Source organism: Pleuronectes platessa, chromosome 2 (genome assembly GCF_947347685.1).
Source record: "Pleuronectes platessa chromosome 2, fPlePla1.1, whole genome shotgun sequence".
Classification (NCBI taxonomy): Eukaryota; Metazoa; Chordata; class Actinopteri; order Pleuronectiformes; family Pleuronectidae; genus Pleuronectes; species Pleuronectes platessa.
The window spans coordinates 8,765,059-8,787,217 of NC_070627.1; the positions used below are offsets into that span (position 1 = coordinate 8,765,059).

Here is a 22,159-nt window from a genome sequence, read left to right on the forward strand (position 1 = left end):
TATTTATCGTTTTACTGGCTTTACAAATAAAATAACTACAATTGGCAGGTTTTTATTTTTATTTTTTACACAACTTAGAATGTTATAGTTCTGTAACAACTGAAAGTGGATCGATGCTACAGAGCAAAGAGATGAGAACAGAGGTCTTTGTCAGCAAACAAAATGCATTTCTGTTAATCACACGAGAGTTAAAAAGATGAGATCAACACAACCAAACACCGACTAGAAACTTATAAAAATCACTGTAACGCGGATGTGATGGCTCCATTCACATGTTCCATTACTTCACTGCTGCGTGTCGAGGACACGAGAGTCGACATCGTGGTCAGACAAAATAAGAAGAGGGAGCGAGGGATAGAGGGAGGGAGGGGGATGGAGGGGGGGGGGGCGGGTGGGGGTGTTTTGAGGCAATATCTTTTTTCTTTTTTTTTTGTGTTCACCTGCAACATTATATCTCATTTTATATCTCCTGGCGTTTTTTTTTTTCTTCCTTTCTCTCTTTGCGTGTCCTTCCTCTCCATCTCTCTCACCTGGCTCTTTCCATTTAATGATCTGCAGGACACATATTGTGTATTCAGTTTTTAGATTGAACTTTATTGGAAAAAAAACACACCAGTGAGCACAGATTTAATGCAGGAACGAGAGTGTGAAATACTCGTCTGGAATCCAGCTGCACACGGCTGTTCAAATTCACCAGAAAGACTCTGAAACACTGAGACGCTCTCTCGTGCACGTGGGTCCGTGCACGCGCTCGACTGCGTGCGCTATGAATGGGGTACATTCTAACGTCCACACACACACACACGCGCGCATCCATACACACACACAATGACTCACATGTAATATTAAAGAAGAGACAAATCTATCTGGACCTCCAATTCCCAATCTGATCCCATAAAAGTGATATTTACAATCACACTGTGACAGCTCAGTAGACCCGAAACAGGTCTTTAATATTAAAAAAAGATTATTTTTGTTTTGCTTCTCTTCCCCCCCCCCACCCGAGCTTTTTTCATATTAATTTGCAGGCCCTTAAGCAAAGCTACCATAACATGGAGGCCTGTGCTGAACCTACTAGAAGTTAATATTTCTCTATAGCACAGGGCCCCGACAAAAAAAACAGAAGAGGAACAATCTTGCAAGCCAGAAATAAATAAAACAGCAACGACAACAATAACAGCAACAAAAAAGGGGGTAAAAAAAAAAAGATACAAAAAAAAGGAAATTAAAATGATTAAAGAAGAAGGAAGAGTCGTTATTTTTTTCTTTTTTTTTTAATTCTTCTCATTCTAATTAAAGCTGCATGTGGCCCCTGAGGGACTGTGAGGGTGACATAGCAGAGGAGTGCTCAGCGGCCCGGTCTGTGGCGGAGAGGGCACAGACGCTCAACTCAGACAGAGGATGGGAGGGGCGGGGTGGGGTGGGGTGGGGGGGGCGTCGCTTCGTAAGTGCTTGGCAAATTGAATACAGCGAGAGGACTGCTAATACATTAAGTGGTACAGACAGTAGTCATCTAGTCAAAAAACTCCGGTCACAAATTCTTCTAGAAACTGAGAAATAAAATAATAATAGTTACATTGACAAATAAAGGTGGTGGTGTGTGTGATGGTGTCTGGGAGGCAGAATCTGTGTGTGCGTGTGTGTGTCTGTTTGCATGTGGGAGTGTGTAATTGTATGTTAAGTGTGCACTGTGTGTGTATGTTATGCGTGTGCATCAGAAGAGGGGGAGAAATGGGAGAGGGGGATGGTTGGTGGTAGGGAGAGGGGGGGGGGGCGACAGTAGACTCCTCGGTGTCGTATTTGTTGACAGAGATCTTCAGTTTCAGGTGAGGTAGAGTGGCTTGTCCCTGCCTATCATGCTGCCACTGCACAGGGAGACAGAGACGGACACCGGTTAGATTCCAATGAAAAAAATGAAAAGAAAATGGCAGAGAAACATTTTATCTCCGACGGTTTTTATTTGCAAATTTAAAGCAAAAAGCACAGATTCTAACATGAGCTAGAATGTGGCTCCGTGTAAGTTTGAATCCCCGTTCTACACTAACACACCTGGAAACACGTATCACGTGACCAACCATACTGGGCATGCCTATCCCAGTGTAAACAGGAAAGCATGCACGTCCCACATGGCAGGAATTATAGCTTGAATAAAGCTAATTCACTACAGATGTAAAAGTTGTATTGTTGAAATACTGAATTTTACTGCACAAAGACTATTCTTCTTATCGCTGATGTAAATATTTTTATTTTGTTGATGTTCTCAGTTACATGCAGCATCTATTTCACGTCTGTCTGTCCTGGTAGACGGATCCATCACATGTCTGGATGTCTCTCTGAGGTTTCTACAGTTTTTCCCCAGTTAAGGTTTTGGTAGTTTTTCCTGACTCTTGTTGAACTTTAACAACAGAGGATGTCGCACCTTGTTGAGCCCAATGAGACACATTGTGATTTGTGAATATAGGCTTTACAAATCAAATGTGATTCTACACTGGTAGCCGAGGCAGAGCTGGTTGTTAAGTGGTCATGTGATGGGAGCCTGACGATTCAGCGAAGGCTACATCATGAACCAAAGGACCCGATAAACCATCTGTGTGTCATACGTCATCATCTCCAAACATCTCCGTTTGTGTCCATCAAGACTGGAAACAGGTCATTTCATCAACTTTTCCATTTTAGTGGCTTTAAAACCCCGGAGTAGCGTCGTCTCCATTTCAGAGTTTATGCGTCTTCAAATGAAAACGTGGTCACATGGACGCAGCCTCACTCTGACCGAGCTCTGTTGATAAACCGATCATTTCCAGGTGCTTATATCTTCCAGTGCAGCAGGACGGCTCAGCCTCTGCCAAACCATTTAGTACAATAACGCTGAAAAGTCGAGTTAGGAACATCTGTTTTACTTTTTTTCTCCCACCGCTGCCTGACAAACACATGACAAGCTCTATTATCTCACCATTACCTCTCCAGCTGTCTCCCCTGTCTCACTGGAACCCAGCTGACACCTCTCACTGCTTATATTGTGGAAGGCGTGTGAGAGACTGACATGACAATATATGTTTCTCTCTGAAGGAGTTCCAGGAAGACAAACGTATGTTTATTTTTCTCATGAATCGTATGAATTTAACCAGAATATCTGTTTTGAATTCAAAAATATAAAACTATGACTTGAAATTTTTGGGGCTAAAACTACAGAATTGATTTCCACGAAAATGCAACATTGGAAAAGAAAGAACTCATTCAAGTTTGGTGCAGATTCAGATAAAGATGCTACTCAAGGAATCGTTTTTCACTCTCTTTAACTTCGTGAGAAAGGACATTTCTTTGAGTTTTATACAATTTCTCAAGGAATAGTTCATTGATCTTGATAAAAAATTGTATTTGTGGAACTGAATTCTATGAGCGTGTAAACTTTGATTGGACTGTTGGGCCTTGGCGGAGTTATGCACTTTATTTATATATATTTATAGTACAGTAGATAAAACTTGGTTGTTCTCAGTTCATTTATCTCCTCTCTGAGCCTGTGTGAGTGGATGAGCTGCTGTAACAAAGGTTATTGTGGAAAACAGGGGATGCAAGTAAAACCCACTGACCTGCAGTGGTTGCCACACTCCCGATTGCAGTATTCACCGTCCCAGTCGTGGCCCTGAGGCCCTCCAGGGCCTGGACCAGGACCAGGGGCTCCTGGAGACTGGGAACCACCAATACTCTTCTGATACTCTGACTGGAGGTGGGAGAAACCCTGGAGAAAGACAGAAAAATTAAGCCCAACTCTAAGCGTCAGAAAGGTGGTGCAGCAGGAGGCGTGTCTCGGTTTGTTCCTCTACCTGCTGCCCATGAGGCGGGGAGTGAAGAGAGGCCTGCAGCCCCATCTGGTGAGGGATGATTGGCTGGGACTGCTGCATGCGGATAGGCTGGTTGAGGAGCGAGCTCTGGTGCAGGGAGAGCTGCTGGTGGGGGTGGAGTGGGGGGCTGATCTGGAAGGAGGAAGGGGGAGAGGCACTAATGCTGGGCAGCATCTGCGATTGGCTGAGCGTCTGCGACAGGGTGTGGCGGGGGGCGTGTCCTGCGTAGCTCTGCAGGTCGGTGAGGGGGAAGCCCCCGGGCCCCAGGTAGGGGGACGACGGCTGGGGGGGGTGTGGCACGCTGTACAGGGGCGGGTTGGCTGACATCATGTGTGGAGAGCCCTGGCTGGATTGGCCGCCTTTTGTCTCCACTTGGTCGTTATACGTCTACACCGGAGACAGGAGGAGGAAGATTGTCAAACTCATATTTGTGTGAACACAGTTTTCAAGATCATTGAGGGATTGTTGGATTTATTTATAATTAAAGGGGATGAATTATTTAATACAATTTAAGTATTTTTGTACCATTCTTTGACCTATTTGTACAGTTTTCTGTCTCCTCAGCTGTGTAACTATATCTATGTTAGCACACTGAGAACAATGTGAAACTGACCTTAAATTCCTAGTCTTTACTTGGCCAATAAACACGATACTGATTCTGATTGTCAGTTTATTTTGGATTGCGTTTTATCATTATTTCTTTTTGCCTTGTCGGATGCAGCCATATCTCAAAACTTCAGCAAATTCATTGATCATGCACAATGTTATTATAAACATGAAAAATAAGAAAGAAGTTGTAGTAAAATATAAAGAATTCAAATAATGATTGAGTTTGTATAAAGGTTGCATAGTTAATTAATTGCTATGTTCATTGAGTTTTTATTGAAATGCAGATGTGTACGATGTGCGTTGTCTCTTTTTTGTCGTAAATTAGCTGTATTTTTTCACAACCAGATATGATTTATGATGAACATATTTCATGAGCATCACTGCATCTTTAGCATAGAATTAAAAATGTGTACGGACAGGATAACGCATGTGACAGCTGAGAGGGCTGATGGACACTGGATGATAAAACTGCCCCACAGAGCCGACTGCTGCTCCTCCTCATTCCCACAGAGGAGCTCCTCTCAGGGGAGGCTCTCAAAACAATATGTCACTGATGCAAAGAGAGAGGAGCAGCTGGCTCTGGCAAATTCAAATACAGGGACAATCACTTCAATGAATGGCTGCTCTTTCCAAAAAAATGAGTATTTGATATGAAAATGTTTTTTTTTTTAAATGTTAGTATTTACTGTGCTGCACATGCTGAGCACTAAACATCGGTTTAATCATTGTCCCACGGTCACTGCTGTTTTCATAGTCTTTTATTTTTCTACATAAAGACCTGTTGATACCTCACACAGACAGACACACATTTATTTTGCAGCTCTCTTTCTGTCCCCTGCTCTTTCATGAGATTTGTGTGTGTATTTGTGTGTGTGTGTGTGTGTGTGTGTGTGAAATACATCCAGTCTTTCTCATTAACTGTCAGACTGGCTGAGGTGATCTGTGACGGTCTGCTGTTTAGTAATGGCTCACATCCATCCCTCTGAACCCCTGAAATAATCAATGGAACCTGATGGAGGGATGGATGGAGCTGAGGGACACACACTTTTGCCGGGTCAAGTGGAAAATGAAAAAAAGAAATGATCGGTGGGCGACATATTGAGATAGAAGGACTTCCTATTTGTCAGAGGAACTGTATGAGCAACATCCATGTTTGTTTGAAGACAGTTTACTGAATCTGTGGGATTTAAAACTTTAAAATAAAACCACATTATGCACAATTCTTTGTAATCAAAGGAAGACGAGAAGAGCCATGACAGACAGCGATCGCACTTTCCTTTTTTCCCTACATCTGTAACACAAACTGACATGCGTCACAAAACAAAAAGGCAACAGGTGCACGCCGAGGATGTGAATCCTTCAAATGATGCTCCAATTACCTCTAATTCCACCCCCCCCCCCCCAATTCACTTTGAAAAGACTCCTTTATTGGTAATTGAAAGAGCGAGAGAGAGAGAGAGAGAGAGAGAGAGAGAGTCGTGGTGAATCATTGGATTCAGGCCTGCATTGGGATTGGTTTGTACTGAATGAGTGGAGCTGGGGGGGGGGGGGATGCAGGTTTATTTTTGTGTAAGTTTTATTTGACTGGTAATCTACCAACATATAGTATCAATCAAGTCTCTGTATAGGAGCTCTGACGTGCACGTGTAATTGCACCGGCGAAGACAAGAGATGAGAATGGTCTTTTCAGTTGTAAAGCACGCCTCAGTGAGGAGGCTGATGAATTAACTATTCATGCCCTAATCAAGGTGCTTGTTTTTGGCCCATGAGCAGGAGAGGAAGTGTGGCGCCGTGCCGAGGAGCGGGGGGGGGAGGGGGAGGGGGGGGGGGGGAGGAGGAACGGCGAGAGGGGCGGAGCTTGGTATATGCTAATGCAATTTGGAGCTGTGTTTCAGAAAACAATGCAGGAAACTTAGAAATGAAACACCAGCGATCTCTGTGGATGAAACCCCCCCCCCCTCGCAGATGTAAGGAGAAGTGTTGTCGGGGCATTTCATATTAGCGCCTGAAGTAAAATAAGACCTTTTCACAATGTGGACGAGGCTCTTACACAAGCTGATAGAAATGCATTAATGTGCTCGACTGGAGCGAACCTGCTGCAAAGAGGGAGCAGTGGGTGTGAGTAAACCTCAGCCAACACATTAGAGGCCCATCAGGGAGGACAGACACACCAGGAGGACAGCAAATGATAGGTAATGTCCACTTCTGCTCTTACACCATGTGCACACTGTTGAGCACGCACACGCACACACATGCACGCACAAACACACACACACACACACAGACATGTACTGTTAATTTTTATTTCTCCCCAGGTTGCAAATCGGGTGTGTTTGTGGCCTAATTTTCACTGTTCTCCTCTGAGCACACACACACACACCCACACACACACCCACACATACACCCACACATGCACCCATACACACACACACACATGCACACACCCACACACATGCACTCGCAAAACATACAAACCTCTCTCCATGCAGCAAGTGGACCCTTTTCATGGAATAAGAGTGAGAGGAATTCTCTGTCTAATTCATCATCCCTTATATCGCCGCTGACCCGTGTATACCAAAGACGTGACCCCCGCAGTTACCTTGGAAACCAGACTGGCTCTGTAGGCGGCCAGGGCTTTCAGGTACTCCTTCTTCGCAGCCTCTGTTTTCCTCTTGTAGTTCTGCAGGAGAGAAAAACACAACAACAACAACAACGATTGATTACAAGGTGATGCCAAAGGCTAAAATGACCCTGTGGTCGGCGCTGACTGATGTGGATGAGATTTCGGGAGTCACGGTGTGATTGTGTGACCGGACAGGGGGCCCGGCGATGAGAGACCTATCGAATGCATTCATTGTAGCGTTATCAAGTCGAGGAGCTTCGACCATCTGCATGACGCTGCTGCATCCGAATCATATATTGCATCCAAAAATGTCCCCGGCGAAATGCCAGGAAAGGCTGTGCACAATAACCTCCGAAAATGGAGTTTGAAGTGTTATGGAGCCAAATGAGGAGAGAATGCTTATTTGTCATTTCCGTGGACCGCTTCTCACTCTGTTGCTCGTCTCTTAATCAGAGCCGATGTCCCAGCAAATCATTCAGACGAGGAAGAAAGAAAGAAAAAAAAAGAAAGATATAAAAAGAATTCAAAACAGCATCGGCAGAGCGGGAATCTGAAGCCTTCTGAACGAACCTCAAATGATGCGTTAAGACGGGGAATTGGAGTTAATGTCATCACATGTCACTTACGGGCTCTTTATGGAAGCCATTGCCTTTTTGATGCAGGGAAAACAAGTCGCAGAAGGTCCACTCTTAAATCGATGAGGAAGACTCAGATCTCTGCTCCTCTCTGGAGCATTTTAGTATGAAGGAGAGTTTGTGTGTGTTTGTGTGTGTATGTGTGTGTGTGTGTGTGTGTGTGTGTGATTGCACTGGGTAATTACTGATCCTCAGTGAGAGACAGTCTGTGGTTCCCATGGACAGGGTCATTTCTTTCAAAGAGGTGGGGTAGAATAACCATTAAGCATTCATGCGTCGCTGAATGCACACAGGCCGGCAGCCGCTAACACATGCAGTCAATAAACAAACAGACGTACACACAACAACAAACAGACCGGGATGAAGATGGATATACAAGCTCAAATAGCTGATGTCCCCTCACTCATCCCTATTTACATCATCATCATTATTATTTCCTTTCCAGGACACCGGCCACATATTTCAGAAGACTTGAATTCAGCCGTCTATACAATTTTTCCAGGAAACACCTATTAGGGAAGGAATTACTGTAAAAAAAAAAACACACACACAACAGAAGTGACGACCTTACCGCTCACCCCTTAAATATTGATAGAGCCGTGGCTGCCTCTTTAATGAACCCCAAACTACTTCAATTTCAAATTAATTTAACACAGCTAATGAGTCGCGCAACGACGGATACTTTTAAATAAATTACCATGCCTAAGGATGTCTAATTATTCCAAAGTGAGTGGATTCATTAGCAATTGAAGCCGTCATGAGGCTGCAGGTCAGTATGAATTAAAAATAACAAAGCTGCGAGGGGAGAGCATATGCCTCCATCGTAATCCTGACACAGAGGTGTCCCGCCTGAATTAGCCCCTAATTGTACTTTAATGAAATGTTCTTGTTTGATAACCAGTTAATTACAGGAGACAATACCACTGCCCCCCCGCCGACACTGAAGGGAGTGATTACCCCCGACGACCGAAAAGACCGCGCAACTGGTGAGACGAGCAGGAGGAGAGGAAACACACGGGAAGAGTGGAGGGGAGAGGACAAGAGGGGGAGAAAGGAAACGAGAGGAGAAGGGAATGAAACCAGAGTCAGGGAGGAACAGGAGGGAGAGAGAGACAGGGGAGGGGAATAAAAGACGGGAATGGATATTGAGAGAAAAGAGGGGGAAAGACAAGAGTGACAGGGAGGGGGGAAAAGGAGAGATGAGAGGAAAGAGGAAGAGATCAGAGGTAGAGGGGGGGAAGAGAGGTCGCAAATATGTGAAATGAAAAAGAGGAGAGGAAAGGAAGGGGAGGAAAAGGAGGGAACAATTTCAAACTAAAAAGAAGAAAACACAAATATTTGTATGTAAAAGGGAGACAGTGAGGTTCCGTTGAACAGAAACTGAAAGCAAGCGTCAGTGAGCAGTTTAATATCAAAGCAACGTTTACACAAAGTGACGGCGTTCGTTTACTTCTATCTCTGACCTCTCGCTGATACGCAGCAGACTCAATTAAAGCTCAGGGCTCTCCTCCCTCCTCCCTCCCCCCCCCGAGTCCACCATCATTGTTTCTTACTCCTCTCATAAGAGAAACACAGAATTGATCTTAATCTTGAAAAACAAAAACAAGAAAAGTGTTCTTTTGTGTTTCTGGGGCAGCTTTAACATGTCGTCCCCTTGAGGAATAACACATAAATAAATGCATTGATCTTGAACAATAAAGCAAAGGCCTATGGGGAATTCAAATAAAGACGCCGTATAGCGCGAAAGCTACGAGAACGTCTTGATAAAAAAAAAAGAAATATGAACATTAACATGAATAAAAGAATATTGTGTTCTGCGGAACACACGGGCGACATCGGAGAAAACACAACGGAACACAGACAGACAGACGGGGGGGGGGGGACGCACAACAATAATAATTGCAGAAAGAACTCCAGTCACAACAATGAGGCGTCTGAACCGATCGTTTCTTAAATAAAAATACAGCGATAAAACATTTTGCCTTCAGTGCATTTTTTTTGTGTGAGTTCAGCTGCATGCTGTGTTTGAAGAGTGAACTGCAGGTAATTGGAAACAGGGGCCACGTCCTAGTTAAAACAAAGCTGTGTATAGGGGAAGGCTTGTGTTTACATTCTGGTGCTCCTGCATGGCTCCAGAGGGTCTGACTGGGATTCTGCACAACGCACCTCAGAGGTCCTATAGGGATGACGTGACGGCCAGCTTTGGGGGGAAAAAAAGAAATAGGCGGCTGCATATATGAAAAAAAAACACCTAACCTCAAAAAAATTCTAACAAAAGGTTTCTCAGCTATTTCTTGTAGTATTAGGTGTCCTTAGTAACATACTAAAAGTTTACCAAAGTTTGACCACTAGAAAGTTGTAAATTTCAAGATGGCGTCCAAGATGGGCAGGAAGTCCTTGAAATATCCTAACTGCTTCATTTTTTTACCTAGCAAAGTAATCTTGGTGTCTAATCCCATGTTTTTTGGGTCTAGGAATTCATTGGACTTGTTTAAATTGCCCTGGCATAATTATATACCTATGGAATAGATGATTTTATGAGATTACTAGGGCTGTAACGGTACACCAATCTCACAATTTGGTTTGTATCACAATGTTTGACCCACAGTTCGATACATAGGCCTACCTTAATGTTTTTTTTTTGGGGGGGGGGGGGGGGGGGGGGCATGTGCAAGACTTTTAAGTCTGTGAAAACATTGATATTGAGATGATCAGTCAACTTGAACGCAAGAGTTTTAAACAAATGCTAATGATGCTAACCGGATTTAATAGCTTGATGATTGGAAAACCTGTTTTTGGAATATCCTTCAAATGGAAAGACCGGGCAAAAACCCTTGCAGATGACTCCAGTGTCAAAGTTGCCCAAGACCGAACCATTGATCCTGCTTTGCTGTTCCAACGGTTCCTGATCATGTCGAAAACTGGGCAGTTTTCACTGGAAGATGTAATGAGCTATGAGCTCTGCTCATTTCCTGCAGCCCTGTTTGAAGGCAGGGACATCTTCCGTAAAGCCAACAAGCCCCAACTAGCGCAGGCTATCATTGAGTTCTCAAGCAAGAAATCAAACAAAACGGTCCTGGATTCCATCCCAGCAACTGAGCATTATGTCCTTGATGGTGGTTCCCTGGTTCACCGCTTGGCATGGAAAAAGGGTGACAGTTACGGTGCCATTGCACAGTCATATGCAGACTTTACCATACGCCTTTACGGTAAAGCAACAGTCGTTTTTGATGGTTATAGAGTAGGTCCATCCATCAAAGACAATACGCATCAGAGACGTGGTGAAAACACTCACCCCATTGTTAACTTCAATGCAGAGACTGAGTTTGTGGGAAGAAAGGATGATTTACTTTCCAGATCTTGCAACAAACAAGGACTTATCCATCTTATGACCGAGGAGCTGGAGAAGAAGGGCTGCTCTGTTATCAATGCTCCAGGTGACGCAGACGTGGACATTGTCAAAGCTGCAGTCAAGGCCTCAGAACATCAGCCCACAACCTTGATAGGGGAGGATACAGATTTACTAATTCTTCTCCTCTTCTATGCTGGGACGAAAAATAGAGGCCTCTATTTTCGTTCAGACAAGTCCAAAGCTACTAAGGTGTACAACATCAGTGAGATGAAACAAGTCCTGGATAGTGACTTGTGTTCCCAGTTGCTGTTTGTTCACGCCTTCACAGGATGTGATACAACTTCACGCATTTTTAGTGTTGGCAAACAGACAGCATTCCAGAAACTCGTGAATGGCGAGTCAACCATCCAGTCCTGTGCAAATGTGTTTCTGCTCAAACATCAAGCAAGGAATGTCATAGAGGACCATGGGACCAAGGCAATGGCAGTGTTGTTTGGCGGAAAGAGTAGCGATTCACTTGCCTCTTTGCGTTACAATCTTTTTAGCAAGAAAATCGCCACTGCCAAATCATTTGTTGGCCCAGAACGTCTGCCTCCAACTGAGTCCGCAACCAAATACCACTGCCAAAGGGTTTACTTCCAGATCATGGTGTGGATTGGAAAGGAAGGTGACCTCAACCCAGTGGATTGGGGATGGAAACTGGTGGACAACCGATTCCTGCCAGTTATGACTAGTAAGACTGCTGCCCCAGAAAGCCTCCTGCAAATGATACACTGTAATTGCACAACTGCCTGCAAAACACAACGGTGCAGTTGCAGGGCATATGGACTACCATGCATGCCTGCTTGTGGACCATGTCAAATTGGGAATTGTGAGAATCACTATAATCAACCTCAATGGGAGGAAGAGTGTGACGACTAATGGTGAATTAAGGTCACACTGCAAGGTGTATAAATAAGAAAAGTATTTAAAAAATATATAAAAAACAAAAGACAAAAAAAAATGCATTATAAAAAAGGTAAAATAAAAAAATAAAACACACAAAATGAAAAGGGGTTAGCGGTACTGAGCCTTCACGTGGCAGCCCTGTTTTGACTAATTTTACAGTACCACACAGTTCTTATTAGTTTAGTGTTTATTGGAATAAAAAAAATGGTTATGTACCACAGAAACCACCAACACAAGGCAAAACAATATGAAAAAAGAGAAATATGCAATTACTTAAGTGGAATTTGACTTATTTTTCGCATATATATGCTTGTAACCAATTACTTTAATATATAAATGTACTTGTTTTCACTCATCTATCATGCAAATATGCTAATTAGAATATTAAATGGCCAAAACATGTATCAGGCACCAGTATTCCTGGTCTAGGAGGTTAACAAAGGAGTAATGGTCATTTTAAAGGACCTGACGGTGGCCATTTTGAAAATGGGGCCTTTCTTGGAGTCAAACTTTGGTAAACTTTTAGTATGTTTTTAAGTACATCTGATACTACTGTAAACCACTGAGAAACCTTTTGTTAGAATTTTTTTGAGGTCAAGTCATATTTGCAGCTGACTAAAAAGGAGTAACAGCAGCGACCAGAGCTGGAGGGGGGGGGGGGGGGGCTAGACGTTTAAAGCTTTACATTAAGTAGTCAAACGTTGTCATGGAAAGTTTTGTCTGTCTGTGTCTATGTGGAACGCAAATCTCCTCGAAACCGTTCAACTTATCGGCTTCATGCTCATACCGGTGCAGGAGAGTGCAGGGTTGAAGTTTGGTGCGATCCGGATGATACGTTGAATATTATTAAATCTGAGCAAACAGGCGTCCAGCGCTCTGTAGCCATCAGTGGGGGCGGGGGGGGGGGGTCTGCAACTGGGTCAAACCGCCGGTCAAATCGCCACCAGCCGTCTACAGATGAAGTGTTGCTGCGATGCTTTATATTGAGATAAATTACTGAGCTTTTATTTTGTAAAGGTGTGAACTTGGACCTGAAGATGCCGATTAAAAGTTCACAGCATGCAATGTATGACAAAATAACATCAGCCACACAAGTGGACGATAACAAAGCAAATTCTGTTTTAGTTAATGAAAAACATCCACTATGAATTCTTCACTGCAAATAAACCAGGTAGGATGAACACAATGTTTTCAAATTTTTTAACATGTTAATAAAAAGCCCTGCAGACGACGAACTATTAGTCTATTACCAGACTCATATTAAACAAAAGAAACAAACAAAGAATTTAAATGCCACAGCTACATTGGGTCCACTCTGTAAATACACAGTTATCAAGTGTATCCATGTTGTGCAGGAGTAAGTGACAGTGCTGGTCACTGACTGAATAATTAGAACAATTACAGCGTTATTGCCCAGACAGGGAGGTACATTTCATTCCATAATGACATCATTACCTCAAGTTAATTATCTGCCGTGTGGGGTGACACGTTTGATTAAACACATGAGTGCACAAACAAATCAAAAAATTAACCGCGGAACGCTGCGACAAATAGACAAATTTGTAATGGCGGAGCTGCCCTTCTCTCAGCTTCCTTCTCCGATCTCAGGTAAAAAACTGGGAAGGACGAATGCATTTAGGGGAAGAGAGAGGGGGAGAGAGAGAGAGAGAGAGAGAGAGAGAGAGAGAGAGAGAGAGAGAGAGAGAGAGAGAGAGAGAGAGAGAGAGAGAGAGAGCGAGAGAGAGAGAAAGAGAGAGAGAGAGAGAGAGAGAGAGAGAGAGAGAGAGAGAGCACTTCTTCTCTGGTGCAAAATCTAAGTTGAAAAAGACGCCGGGACACGAAGGGTTAAGAAGCACAAACAATAACATTTCAGGAGCAGATGTCCTTGAGGCGAAACCAAGGACAAGGCAATTGCTAATCTTGTATTCCCAGCATGATCAAATCACCAGGCAACAGATATAAATAAAAGGACAGGAAATGAGGAATTCACATTCAAGGGTGTCAGTGGCGAAATGAAGATTCATGGTGAAGAGCCCCGGTGAAGGCGGCAAAAATTAACTGCAAATAAAAGGGACAGACGGCCTCCAAAGTCCGGCGTATAAAGTAGGTTTGCTGGGAGAAAAACACACACACGCACACACACACACACACACACACACACTCACACACACACACGGATGGGCTGAGGAGAATGGGCTGCACTTTGTCATGGAGACAGGGGCTTTTATTTGACACCCAATAGGCTGCGGCCCGACTGGATATTCTAAAAATATGAGTCTGCGCATGATCACCAGACTGTCTCATTTCCCATTCATTTCACACCATCACAAACACACAGCCTCCTCTTTGACTTTGTCTGTTGGTGTGCGACGCCGAAGTGAAACCAATGATGTGCTTGTTTAAAGCTTCGGTGAAATCAAATCGACTCGACTAAATGACTTCTGCTGCGTTTACACAGGCCAGACGACTGATCCTGAACCAGTTTGTTGTGTGGAAAAAATGCACGTAGAGCTGAGATGATAAACAACTAACCCATTAAGACCAGATGAGACTTACACCTTTAAGATCAGGTGCAACATTTACATGTTTCTCCATTTAGAGACAGATTAGATGCCTACGATCATTGATGTAATAAATTGGGATTCGCCGAATATCGTGCGACAAAAGCTAAATGCATTATGGGAAATGTAGTTTGTTAGCAGTATTAGCCTGCAACCAAGTTTTTAAAGGAGCATTTCTGACCATGGCTGATGATCTAAGCGAGGGGAGCGATGTTGAAGCAGGTAGAAGATTTAGACCGAGATAATGCTCCTGCTGAGCAGAGATATGTTTGAGAAGGAGGAAGATGGGGAACATCTCAGTAACTTTCATTGAGTTGATGGAAATGGCAAAGATTTACAATGAAAGCCAAATATGAAAGCTATCATTAAAAAATAGATATATGTTTCATCTTTATCTGCTTCATAGTTTTTGTAAAGTCTCTGCACCAGTCGTTTTTAACTCTTCAGTTGTAGAGAGTTTTTTTTATCTGCGGTCTTAATGGGTAATTGGTCAGTGAACTACAAGATAAAGTATCTAAATGTGTTTTAATAACTGAATAAACATTTTAGTACTTCTTTCAGGCAAAACTACCAAATGTCCCCTAATTTCATCTTCTGAAATGGGACGATTCATCCTGCTCTTTGTCGTATATGATAATAAACTGAAAATACTTGAGCTTTGGACTTTTCCAGCAGATCCACTGATGATGACAATCATTTGTCAAAGCGGTAAATGCATTAAAACAAAATTTCAAGGACGTCTCTATTCCTGGAATAGATCTGCTACATGAATCTCGTTCACTGGCGATTACAGGAAGATAAAAGAGGAACGAACCTGTTTCTGCTCCTCTCCCAGTCCGTCCCACATGGAGGCGACTATCTTGGATACATCGCCGAAGGTGGCGTTGGGATTCTGTCCTTTAATGGCTGCCTGGGTGTCCCTGAAGAACAGAGCGTAGGCGGACACAGGCTTGGTGGGCTCATTGGGATCCTTCTTCTTCTTCTTTTTCTGGGGCTTGGGTTTGGGCTTCATCATCTCTGAAGATGGCCGCTTCTCGCCTGTGATCTGGAAGACGAACACGCAAACACAGAACAGCTTATTGTCACGTGGAGGAACAAGGTTGAACAATTCATCTGCCTTTGGAATGAATAATTGCGTCTGTGATGGATCCTTTCAGCACGGGGTCTGGGTGAAGCATGTAAACTTCATTAAATCCATAATTCAATCTCCCTGCTCAATAGCTGTGTAGTCAGCGTTTGAATATGTCAGTGATGTTTCAGTGACAGTCACACTCAGCGACAACAGTTTTTCTTTCCTGCCTCTACTTTGTCAAAAAAAAATAACATTGGTTATAGTTGAATTTAGCGAACCCTTTCAAATCTTAATTTTTTCAGTTGTTCAGCAAGTCATAAATTCTGACTCTTCATTGCAAAGGGGTGAAAGGAATTTTAAATCGCCTGCTGTATCTGCCCGGGCTTTGATGTGGTCTGCGAATGAATTGGAGAGAGCAAATGGAATTACTTACTGATAGGAGCGACGGTAATCATTTGTATTCACATGCACAGTGAGACGCACGGCAGAGACGTACAGGCTGGAAAATATATTTTTTAAAGTACAGGATCCCCCCCCCCGCCCCCCTTCCTGTTAAAGTGTATCACTGCGACCTATCATTTAAATACACAGATGAATATGAAACACTGCGGACGTGGCGGATTAAATTACACTCTCATTCACACTCGCCCTGATAGAAATGAAGCAAATCCGCAGAGACATCGGTTGTGGGGCAATTTATGAGAACACTTTTACAGATTTACATAAAGCAAATGAAAGTAAACAAGTATCGTTCTCTTCCAATTTAAACGAACGGGTGATTTAAATGAAGCAGTGGTAGGTTACAAGCCAGGCTGTGGATAACAAAATAGCACACGCCTGCCAATGCCTTGCATCTGCGCCGATGATCCAACTATTAGAATATGTAAAAAATGTGCTTTTCCGACAAATGCATCATGGGAAAGTATGTCATGTCCTCTCATGTGTGTGCAACTATAGTTATTCATTATATGTAATATATACTGTAGTTAGCCAACTAACTTAGAAACATGCATTGGGCTGTGAACAAGTCCCAAATGAGTAATTGGAAATCAAATCGGTCTGACGGAGAAATTAACTTGCATAAAAGGAAAAGGGTGAATTTCTGATTCCTAAATTTAGCTTTTTGAATTAAATGTGCTGCTCAGACTAAAGAAAAAATGTATAAAATTCAAAGAAATCGACAACTTAATGTCTCGAAGCAATTTTCTTTTCAAAATGACATTGTGCCACAACATTACTTAACGTCCTAACCGCCAGCTCCTGCAGAACTCTTCTAGCGAGTCCGAGTTTTTTCCAGGCCACCATATAACAGAAGCACCAGTACACCAGCAGTTAACATGCAAACCATCGGCCAAGCCCGCGCCTGCTACTCCACAACTACAAGCCACACGCCACATCATCAGTACCTTCACGTGAGGATCAGTCTCCTCTTCCTGATTGGAGCTCGAGGGAGAGGGTGTGGCCGATTTACTTCCGGGAGGTGAGGGGGAGCCGTGAGGCAGCGCACTGCGGCTGACCTGAGAGTTCAGCTGGGACAGGGCTCTCATGGGGTTGGACATTGAGCTGTTTATCAGGGGGTGGTTATGGGCCGGGTTGTAATGAGCGCCGCCCGGGTGCTGGTGACGGTGTTGCTGTTGGTGGTGGTGGTGCAAAGCCATCTCCTGCATCTGGGGTGAGAGAAGAACACCAGCTTTACTATCTTCTCCTCCGCTCATTGTGATCAAAATAAAAAAGAAAGGTTTGCCAATTAGCCAAATATGCAGTTATTTGAAAGTGGAGATGACATTATTAAATTTGACAAAAAGTAGTAACGCTAATAAAAACATTTTACAAAAGAATTAGATGAGTTGCAAAGAGGGAAATATGTCTACTGGAGACTAGACAGAGCGGAAAGAAATCAAGGCCGGTGGTTAGAAATCGTCTCTTCAGACGGTAACAAACACTATATAAGCAGCTTGTGCCCGAGTTTATCAGTTTGGTACCTGAGTTCAGCACTGACCTTGGTAGTGGAAGAAAAATGGCTATAAAAAAGTAAAAATAAGAAGATACAAAATCTCGGGTGAAGCCGACAAACACATCTCACTGCAACTTCACTTTAGAAACACAACAACCTGCAGTGGTTGCTCCCTAAACGCTGAGAACATCTAGAGAACGTTGTGTTTTCTAAAGTCTCACTTGGGATTTGTTGCGAGACACCGGCTACATCCATACTGCGACATTTTTGTTTAAAAAACGATCTCCGTCCACATGAGTGTTTTGGCCACGTATCAGATTTAATCAGCGTCGATACTTACACGCCTGAAAACATACGTCACATGACCGATCACGTACACTGGGCATATGCGTGTAATCAGGAAGGAATGTGAATCCGGCTGGTCACAGGATTTATGGCAGATTGTTCAAATAATGGTTTTACAACATTGATCAGAAGCAACAAATTATATTATGATGGAACGGTGTGTCAATGTTACATGATAATAATGTATACATAATAAAATGTCTGATAGAGATGAAGGGAGCAGCTATGACGATTGAAGTGGAGGAGCTATTGACATTAATGGTATTAAGAGTATGTGAGTAGGCATATTGTATATCACGCATTCTGGTTGTAATCATATTCCACGATCCATGATCAGGATCCACCATCACATCAAGTGGTTGTGAGTGTAAACATCATCGTTTCCAAACATCTCAGTTTCCGCTCATCCAGACTAAAACACAGCCCTGGAGTTTTCAAACTAAAATGGGGCCAGAAACATTTCTGCTCGGGAAGATTCCGAACTGAGGGAAATTAGTGAAATGACCTGGAAGTATCGAAGTGGCAGACGTGATGAGAACTGGTCCAAATTCTCCTAATGCTGAGAAAAGGTGCGTCAGTGCTTCCTGTCTTATTTTCCTTTAGCATATGATATTTGACTTGACAATCCTTTATGAAGGAGGCGCTGCAGAACAACAGCTCCTTTTGGCAGCAACACTTACACTGACGCATCATGCAAGAGACACGTCAATGTAACAATAACATTTTTTGGGCTTATTTGAGAATGCATTTTTCAAATCTCTGCCAAATTGGCAATAAGAACAAGTTAAATCCTCAATTGAGGAGCTATAAGTCACGTTCCTATATTAACAATAGATCACATGACCGCACTATAGTTGTCTATAAAGATCTACTTGCAGCTCCATCATCTTTTTTTGTTCGTTACATTTTTTCCTCAGCTTCCGTTTGAGACTTCATGGAAACGTTATGTCTAGACAACTCTTGCATTTAACACAGAGGCTCCATCACCACTTAACTAAAATGATACATTTTCAATGAAGCTGACTCTCAGAGCAAAAAGGTACGATGCGTAACGTCTATTGATTTCTTCTAAAAGTGGAAGAAAACATCAGCTCCTGCTTCTGAAAATGAATTTTTGTTGAGAGGCCTGCAGGAATCTGCAGCACCTGATAGAGCAATCATTGAATCCATGGTATTGATCAGGAACCCTATCAACCCCTTTGCAGATACATATTATTCTCACCATGTGCGAAGGAGAGAAATTGGAATTTACCGGCGTGTTAAAAAAACACAGAAACCAAACTGGTGCTCGCAGATGGAGACTGACCCTCGCTGGAGAACATCCTTCAGACTGATTACAGAATCCCACTCTCGCCGCTTTTAGCAGCCGCATAAGATCTTCAATAATAACCACATCAAAAGCTTTTCTCCAAGATTCATCAGGATACAACACGAGCGCAGACCAAAGGATGCTTTTAATGCCGGCATAAATGGGAATGTTTGGCAATTTACAGATCAGAAAGTGATGAACTAGCATTTGTTAGCTCTTTTAAACATTTATGAGTTAAATAATACATTACACATTAGTGCCTCGCAAAAAAAAAAAAATTGAAAGGGCCCGAGCATATGAGGTCTTGATAAACACAAGTAGAGGTTCAGAGATGAAGGCTCGGCTCTCTAATCATAATTGGCCCCAGTAGATTCCTAGAATGAAAATGCACAACAAAGTAATGTTGTACGAGGCTGTGGCCTGCTTTGAAAACTCATAATATTCACACGACATTATATTCGGTGCCTCAGCAGCTGCTCACAAAAGCCTGCCACGAACAAAGGCATTCCTTTTTTGCATTTCAAATAACCAACGCTGTAACCTCCCCCATCCGCAGCTATCTCCAACCTCCAATCAAATTTCAAAACACCATCGCTGTACTTCTTAAAACATGAGGAAAAACAGCTCCGGCAGAAAACCCAGTGGTAAGACGGCAAAAAGAAATATGAGAGAGGAGAGAGAAACGAAAAAAAGGGGGAAAGAGGAGAAAAAAATAGAAATCCATTAATTTTCCATTTTCCATGGACTTGCTCTTTAAGGGTCCTTCTCCTCACAAACCAAGAAGCATTGAAAAAGCAATTAATCAAACATGAATGGCCTATCATAGATATAGCCGGCGCATTTCCATAGCAACAGCCTCCAGGCAAAATCGTCACCTTTTAATCTGAGCCACAACATGTTTAATATAAACAAGAGGGAGACGTGCACAGAGCCCAGTTCATCAGGCGGAAAGGTGCCACGCCACCAGTGCATCGTGGGTACTGGGTTGTCTGGGATAACAGGGATAACAAAAAACCCTTAAATTATTTAAGCTCCTATTACTTATTGATTTGAGACGTATATTGTCGCCTATATATCGTTTATAGCAATTCATCTCTGGAAGAAAATGAAGGCGGAGATGAGGAGATTGAGGGGCAAAACATTTTTTTTGCAGTATTGTTGATTTGTTTAGAATCTTTTGGTATTTTTCTGCTGTTATTTATGTTCATTTTTCATCATTAGAGTTTTCTGTTCCCAACTAACAAAGAGGTTAGTTTTCAGAAAACATTATATAGACCTAAACCTAAACTTAGATTTATTCAAGTCAATATTTAACCCATATTAACAATAAACTATTACATTTTGGTATGAGTCATAAGCTAAAAGTGTTAAATCGTTTGGAAATATATCAATTATCTTTTTCTCCCTTACTGCAAGCAGCTTTATATAAAGCATAACACCCAAACAACTAGAGCTCTTATAATTTATTCTAATATTCATTCAAAGGTCCCTTTTTTTGAGAAAACATTTCCCAGAGTGCATTGAGTTGCTGCGTTCACCAGAGAGAGACAGAGGGAGCAGGAAGTTATCACCGGGCGCCATCAGGCCCTGATCTAAATAAAGAGAGAGCGACCGACTGCTGAACAAATATTATGAAATGAGGTGACAAAGGTTGCTGGTTGCCATAGGTGCAGTATGCTAATGCCTAATGGTATCATCCAGCGGGCCGGTCAAGGGGGGTAGGGGGGGGGGGGGGGGGGGGCTGGTCCCTGCTCTCTGTCTGTAGTAACTCACACTGGAGACAACGTCCTGGTACAGCTACAGACCAAAAGCTACCAACACGAGCAGTATAGTGGCCTTAACTTGAATTTTTTAAGATTATTCCTAAAGTTTGGATTCTGGGATCTCGTGGGGAATCGTCCTTCTTGTGTTTAAACCTGCAGCATTTTGAGCTGTTTGTTGTAAAGTCCCCTGAGAGTCAGGTCCCTGCAAACACAGGAGAGGGGAAGTAAAAAGAGGAGAGGAAGGGAGAGAGCGAAAAGGAGAAAGAGAAAGATATAAAAAAATATGTATTGACCTTGGTACCAAAATTCATCTCCAAAGTTAGCGAGGGGACAGTAAGATATTGCTTTTCGGTGATGAGCAGCCGGGCCGACCTAAACTGTGATGTAAAGCCAGGAAACTCGGTGTGAACGGGTTCCACCGCCGCCGCCACGCCTGTCGTGTTTGTATTCACATCTTGTACATCATAGTCAAATGGGAGTCAAATAACAAAGGCTTTCCAATTATGTGCAGCACATTGTGCGCGAGATGGAATATCACAAAGCCATTGTTCCCCTGCTCCTGCTGACCTTACCTTTGAAATGGTTTCACGGCCGCTCCAATTGCCTGCACCATTTGATTTAGCTAAGGGGATTTGACCACCAGCACAGAGATGAGAGGAGGGGAGAAGAGAGAGAGAGAGAGAGCCCCTGCATATGCTGCCGGGAGAGAGAGAGGAGAGATTCACACCAGGAGGAGGGTGAAAACAGCTAACCTTGCTTTGTCCTCATGATGAGTATAGAAGAGTGGCATCTGTTTTATCATTTCAATAAGCAGCTTGATTGCGATGCAAAGCTTTATCGCGCTGGCATCATAATAAAAGCGTCTCTCCACGCTAAGGAATCAATAACCGTTGTGTTCCTGTTTGGACTTATTAGACCCATCTGGAATAAATCTTCAGCGTTTTGTCAATTCTTTAAATTCAGAGTCGGCCGCAGAGCTGGAGTCAATAGTTCAAAATGTAAATGGAAGCTGAAATTTAGTTGGTAGCGATGGAGTTTTTATTTTCCCACGCAGCGTTGCATGATCTCATCCAGTATTTACCATCACCTGCTGATGTGTTTCACTCCGACATGTCTCCCCCCCCCCCCCCCGCCCTCTCTCAATACACG

The 22,159-nt window shown here is 43.0% G+C and overlaps 1 protein-coding gene across 9 annotated transcripts in view; it reads right to left on the bottom strand.

The window, feature by feature from the left end:
* Window positions 1-1,417: 1,417 nt before the first annotated feature.
* tox2 (TOX high mobility group box family member 2) overlaps window positions 1,418-22,159 on the bottom strand; it is a 113,627-nt gene continuing 92,885 nt past the window's right edge. For 7 of the 9 annotated variants that reach the window (XM_053430259.1, XM_053430251.1, XM_053430242.1 and 4 more), the window contains 6 exons: window positions 17,046-17,306; window positions 15,382-15,612; window positions 7,048-7,128; window positions 3,822-4,226; window positions 3,588-3,736; window positions 1,418-1,865 (listed from right to left, as the gene is read on the bottom strand). In XM_053430259.1, coding sequence (XP_053286234.1) covers window positions 1,823-1,865; window positions 3,588-3,736; window positions 3,822-4,226; window positions 7,048-7,128; window positions 15,382-15,612; window positions 17,046-17,306 — 1,170 coding nt within the window. In that variant the 3' untranslated portion in view covers window positions 1,418-1,822. The remainder of the gene's footprint in view (window positions 1,866-3,587; window positions 3,737-3,821; window positions 4,227-7,047; window positions 7,129-15,381; window positions 15,613-17,045; window positions 17,307-22,159) is intronic. The other 2 variants (XM_053430276.1, XM_053430293.1) reach the window with 1 other exon arrangement.